The 6,260-nt window shown below is 15.6% G+C and overlaps 2 protein-coding genes across 2 annotated transcripts, besides 15 other annotated features; both read left to right on the top strand. All coding sequences in view use genetic code 6, as the record gives it.

Moving 5' to 3' along the window:
- On the top strand, positions 1-1,635 carry IMG5_148890 (hypothetical protein; the record flags this gene model as incomplete). Its single annotated transcript, XM_004030951.1, has 7 exons — positions 1-342; positions 409-597; positions 640-747; positions 812-904; positions 1,007-1,283; positions 1,339-1,418; positions 1,492-1,635. Exons 1-7 carry the CDS (start codon positions 118-120, stop codon positions 1,633-1,635), a joined length of 1,116 nt encoding a protein of 371 aa, XP_004030999.1. The 5' UTR covers positions 1-117.
- Positions 906-969: a microsatellite.
- A 3-nt stretch (positions 1,636-1,638) lies between the features above and the next one.
- Positions 1,639-1,693: a microsatellite.
- Positions 1,641-1,698: a microsatellite.
- Positions 1,699-2,035: 337 nt separating this feature from the next.
- Positions 2,036-2,096: a microsatellite.
- Positions 2,097-2,996: 900 nt separating this feature from the next.
- Positions 2,997-3,052: a microsatellite.
- Positions 3,053-3,132: 80 nt separating this feature from the next.
- Positions 3,133-3,186: a microsatellite.
- Positions 3,133-3,189: a microsatellite.
- A 99-nt stretch (positions 3,190-3,288) lies between these two features.
- Positions 3,289-3,330: a microsatellite.
- Positions 3,331-4,118: 788 nt separating this feature from the next.
- Positions 4,119-4,175: a microsatellite.
- Positions 4,151-4,232: a microsatellite.
- Positions 4,159-4,225: a microsatellite.
- Positions 4,233-4,436: 204 nt separating the features above from the next.
- Positions 4,437-5,851, top strand: IMG5_148900 (hypothetical protein; the record flags this gene model as incomplete). The annotated part of the gene is made up of 3 exons (XM_004030952.1): positions 4,437-5,086; positions 5,177-5,608; positions 5,665-5,851. Exons 1-3 carry the CDS (start codon positions 4,863-4,865, stop codon positions 5,849-5,851), a joined length of 843 nt encoding a protein of 280 aa, XP_004031000.1. The 5' UTR covers positions 4,437-4,862.
- Positions 5,090-5,136: a microsatellite.
- Positions 5,097-5,137: a microsatellite.
- Positions 5,131-5,170: a microsatellite.
- Positions 5,846-5,910: a microsatellite.
- The last annotated feature ends 350 nt before the right edge of the window (positions 5,911-6,260 follow it).

Raw genomic sequence — 6,260 nt, forward strand, 5'->3', positions numbered from 1 at the left:
GAAATAAATAAGGAAAAAGGCACTACTTGGCATAAATATTCAAATGTAAGGGCCAATAGTGTAAAAATAAATAATCCATAAATAGGACCAGGAAGTTATAATGTTATAAATAAATAAATGCCTTAATATAAGAAAAAAGAAATGAATGGATTTGCCTCTAAATCTTTAAGGACTTTAGAAGTTAGAAAAGGAGCAATTTCGAATGAGTTTTATAAATAAAAATTAGTCCAAAGTTCATAAAGTTAAAGCAGATTTTCGAATAATTAAGAAACATCACTTGGGGAAGGAGATAAATAAGACGAAGAAGATTTTGATTCAGAAAATGATTTTGAATATGTCGAAGTTAATTATTATTTATATTAAAATAAATATTTTTTTTATTTTTTTATTTTTTTTTATAAATAAAAGGATAGTACACCAGGACCTGGTTATTATTATGATGATAAAAAATTATCTTCTTTTAAATTCGGAAAAAATAAAAATAAAAAATTTACAATAGGTAGAAATAGATTCATGATTAATAAAAATGACATAAATCTAATAGGACCAGGTTAATATAATCCTTAATTATCAGGACTTGTTGGATAAAATCCTCATGTATTTATATATATAATATGTATATATATTATTATCTTAAAGGCAATAAAATGCAGAAATCCTCCGTTTTTATCATCTGATACTAGATTTGAGATTAAAAAATAAGAAAATAAAATGCCTGGACCTGGTTAATATGATATAAATTAGAATGTATATTCAATAATCATTATTTTAAATTTATCTTTTTTAAAATTATTTTTTGATTTAAAAATAGTTAGAAGATAAATTAATTGATAAATTAAAAAAAGGGTATAGAGGTAGTTTTGGAACAACACAAAAAAGGTTTAAAGGCTAAAATGATATAAATGTATATATATATATATATATATATATATATATATATATATATATATATATTTATATAAATATATAAACATAATTATTTATTTATATTATTTCTTTAAAAAAGGAATTTCCAGGACCTGGTGCTTATATAGAAATTATAAAAGAAGAATCTGAATAAGATGTTAAAAGTCCTTCTGCTGTATTTTAATCTTCATTAGATAGATGTCTTTATGGTTAATAAAAAGACTAGAAACCTCCTGTAGGGACATATGAAGTTAACTTTTTTGATATCTAAAAGAAAGTTAATAGCATATAAGAAGATCCTTATATTAAAATTAAAGTGGCTAATTTAGGTTTTAATACTAGTTAGCCAAGATTTAAGGACTTAGAATTAAAACAAAGTTTTTTTAATATTATTAACTTTAATTAATTTTTATAAAAATATATAATTTATAGATAAAAAAATTAATGATGGAGAAAATGAAGATGATGATCTTTATAACGATTTTGTTGATTATGATAATATAAGAAAAAATGTATACAAATAAAATTAATAATAGAATGCTCCTTTTTTATCGAAAGTATAATATAATTAATATAAATTTTTAGTTTAAAAATCCATATAAAAAGGCAAATAGATTTAATTATAAAATTAATTAAGAATACCCTGCTCCAGGTAATTATCACGATCCATAGGCTTTAGCAAACAATTGGAATAAAAGAACATATAATATAAATTTTGCGGATTTTTGAAAAAAAAAAAAAAGATTAATTTAAAAAATAATATAAATTAATAAAAAAAAATTAATTTTTAAATTGTTTTTATAAAAAAAAAATATTTTTATATTTTTGAAATATTTTTACATTATAAATAATTCATAATTTTATGTTTAAAAATTTTTTTTATAAAAATAAATTCCCTTAATGAAGAATAAGTATGTTTTTATCTTCACAAAATTATATTTTTTAAAAGACATTATCAATATTTTATTTTTTAAGTAAATTTAAGCTAACAAAAGATTTCTTATATTCTGTATTTTCAATAATATTTTATAATAAAACAATCAAACTTTAACAATTTTAATCAGTAATAATTAATTTTAAAATATCATTTTCAATAGATTAAATTAAATCTAATAAAATAAATAAAAAAATATTTATATATATATATATATATATATATATATATATATATATATATATATATATATATAAAATAACCATCATTTAATACTTAATTATTATATAAATCATTTAAAATTTTATAATTCCATCCATATTTTGTATCAATTTTTTCTAATTATTTTTAATTTAATTATATTTTAGTATCTTTTTAATAGTTTTATAGTAAATTATAATCATTTCCTTAATAAAACTTAAATGTTATTATTTAAGATGCATTTTATACTAAAAAAATAAATATATTCATTTTAATAAAAAAAAACAAAAAATTTACTTTTCATAATTTTTTATAAAATACTATAAACATGTGTATGTAAAATAATTTAAACTTAATATTTTTGATATATCTAAATTAACTTTTTAGTTAAAAAGCTGTCATCATTTTTATTAAATGCTAAATTATAATTATTTACAATTATAATAGCTTTATTATTATTTTATTAAGCGAAATATTCTAAATTTAAATTATTAAATTCTCTATCTATATCATTTTAATTATTAATTTGATTTTAAATATTAACAAAAACTGCTTATAAATTATTCTTTATACTTTATATTGCATATTCTTTTAAAATAAATGAAAGCCCAGAATCATCTTCTGACGTTAAAAAAAGGAAAGTATTATCTTCTATATATTCTTGCTTTATTTTTTCATAATTAACTATTTTAAAGGGTAAATTGCTATATTTTAAAGGTATTTCTTATATTAAATTGCTTTGATTTTTAGAGCTTTTAAACAATCCTGTTATAAAGATTAATAATAATAATAATAATAATGAAGCAATATATTTAATTTTTTCCTTTTTTAAAATATCTGATTTAAAAATTAAAAAGGATACATAACAAACTAATAATGTTAATATTAAATTAGAAAACAGTTATAAAAATGACATTTAGAAAAAAAAAAAAAATACTTTATATTTATTTTTTTGATATATATTTTTATAAATATAATAAATATTATTTTAATATAAAATATAATACTATTATTTATTTATTAAGTTAACATTATTTTTTTTATTATAAATATTAAGATACTATTATATTTTATATTGAATGAAAAAATAGTAATATTATTTAATCTTATATTTTATTTTATTTACTTATAATTAATTTTATTTAATTCATTTAAATATTTCTTATTTATTTTTATTTAAATAAATATTTTATAAGATAGTATAATATAATAAATTTTGAATATATTATTAATTAAAATATTATAATTAATATAATAAAAAAAATATTCTAATAAATAAAAATAATATTTATTTATAAAGTTAAAATTAACTAGTATTTAATATTATTGATATTTTATTTAAAAATTAAACAAATAATGGGTTTTTTAAATACTGAAAATATTCTTAAATATATTTTTAGATTAATGCATATAGCTCCAGTTTCTGCTCTATCCGGATAAATAATATACTCATATCTTTTTAACAAATCAAACGATCTTTCAAATACATAATTTTATCAAGTATGTACTTATTTTCTTATTTTAGGAGGATTCGTAAATTAGTTTTTACTTAAAGTCAAGGATAAACTAGTATAAATTATTTAAGAAATAAAATAAAAAAAAATACATATTATATTTAAAAGGAGAAATAACAAAGAAGAGTATGGTTTTCTTTTATTCATACAAAATTATTAGTTACATGTGTATTTTTTACTCCTTTAGTTAATTATTTTATTAAAAATAAAGATACAATTTAATCAATTAAGTTTTATTCTGTACTTACGTAAATTATAGTTAGCCCATTTTTAAGGTTTTATAGAGAATATTATACTTCTTAATAATAAACTCATAAAAAATCCAAATGAAAAATAAAAAAAATATTTAGATAAGTTTATATATATATAGTTAAAAAAGACATTTAATTATTTAAAAATATAATATTAAATATTGCTTATTTTGATTGTTTTTTTTTTTAATTTTATTGTTTAACAAAAATAAAATAAAAATATGGAAAAAGTTTTTTTTATTATTTTTGGAAAATCTATTAAAAAAATAAATATATAAAAAAAAGAACATAAAAGCAAAACAATATTTAATTTAATAAAAATATATATAAAACTAATAAAAATGATAATAAAATATATATATATATATATTTATATATATTTATATATATATATATATATTTATATATATATATATATAATAATATTTTAAAAACATAAAAAAAACAATTAAATCAAATATTTAAAAAAAAAAGAAGAAAAAAAAAAATAACTTACAAATAAATTTCAAAAATGTCTTATATAGGTTTAAATACATAATGGTAATAACACCAAACATAATATGGTAAATTAAAAAAATAATCAAAAATAAATAAAAATAAAAAGGTTGTTGCCATTAAATTCCTCCAACTTTAACAGTATAAGATGCAAACTACGAAATAATAAAAGAAAGAGAAGAATTAAGAGTAAAGATCGCTTAATTAGAATAAAATCATATATAAGAGCTTGATATTCTAAAAAACAATATAATAGCCGAATGCGAATCGACAATAGAAAAAGAATTGCGTGAATAAGAACTTTCATATGAAAATAGAATAAGTTAATTAGATTGTGAAGTAAAATGCTAAATAAAAAAAAGTGAATAATTAGAAACATAACTATCCAAAACATAAAATGAGAACTCTTCATTAAGAACCGAGAATAACAAACTAAATGAAAAATTGTAAAAATAATATAGTAAAATTCAAAATTTAGAAACTGAATTAGTAAATAAAATAAATGAATTAAATCAATAATTTAAAGAAAAAATAACTAATTCTTTAAAAGAATAAGAAATAATGTTACAAAGTGTTTTTAATAAAGAAAAAAATAACCTTTTATAACAAATAGAAGAATACAAAATAAGAATTACTGAATTTCAACAAAGAATGAAACAAGTATTTTTAGATTTAGAAAAAATATAAAATGAATTAAATTCTAAAATAAATTTAGCATAAGAATATAAAATTAAATATGAAAGTCTTTAAAAAACATAAGAAATGTAGACTTTTTAATATTAAAGGTAATATATATATATATATATAATTATAAATATATAAGTATATATATATAATTTATTATTTATATTTTTATTTATTTATATAATAAATAGAGAAATCGAATAAATATAAAGTTAAATACCATCTGTTAGTTATGAATATGAAATAAAAGAATTGCGTGAAAAATTGTAGAAAAAAAAAGAAAAAATTAAATAATGTAAATAGAAAGTAATTGTAAATACAGAAACTGTAATTGTGGAAAAGCCAGTAGAAGTTGAAAGAATTGTTGAAGTAATTAAATATGTTCCTGTTGAGAAAATCGTTAAATAAATTATTCCTCCTAAATAACCTATTGTAATTTAAGAATGTGGTGTTTAAAAAGAAGTAGAAAATCATAATGAAGAAATTCTAATTGTAAAAGATTAAAAAATATAAGATCTTACTGTTTAAATAGATAGAATTACTAAACAATATAATGAATTAATCGAATCATATTCAGAATTAGAATCTGAATATAATTTTGTAATTTCAGATAGATAAAATATGTAAATAAAATAAAATATATATTTTAATTTATATAATATTAAATAATATATGTTAGACTAAATTAAATCAACAATTATAATGTATACATTAAATAGTTAGAATTATAATATTCGCATAAAAATTAAGAATTAATGGACCGTATTGCATTAATTTAAGCTTTTTTAAGTAAAAAAAAAAGCGATCCAAGTAAAATTATAATAAAGGTAGGGGAAAAAGGTGTTCCTATAGTAGAAAGGATATGATATATATATATATATATATATATATATGTATATATATATAGATAACTATATATAAATATTTATGTATTTTTATTAATAAGTTATATTATTAAAATATTATATATATATTTTCTTATTAAAATAATTTTTTTTTTAATATTTATAATAGTATATTATTTTATAATTTTTTTTATATCTTTAATATTTATAATATAAATAACATTTTTGTTTATTATATATTTTATCTATAATTTTTTTAAAATTAATATATTTAAATATTTATTCTCATTATAATTTTGTAAGATATTATATTTTAATATGATATAATATTTTTATAAATTATTATTCTTTTTAATGTTTTTTTGTAATAAAATTGTTTATTTAATTTTTTAAAAATATTAGAATTTTATTTTATACGAATAATAAATTA

Source organism: Ichthyophthirius multifiliis (genome assembly GCF_000220395.1).
Source record: "Ichthyophthirius multifiliis unplaced genomic scaffold scaff_1120509251145, whole genome shotgun sequence".
NCBI classification, from domain to species: domain Eukaryota; phylum Ciliophora; class Oligohymenophorea; order Hymenostomatida; genus Ichthyophthirius; species Ichthyophthirius multifiliis.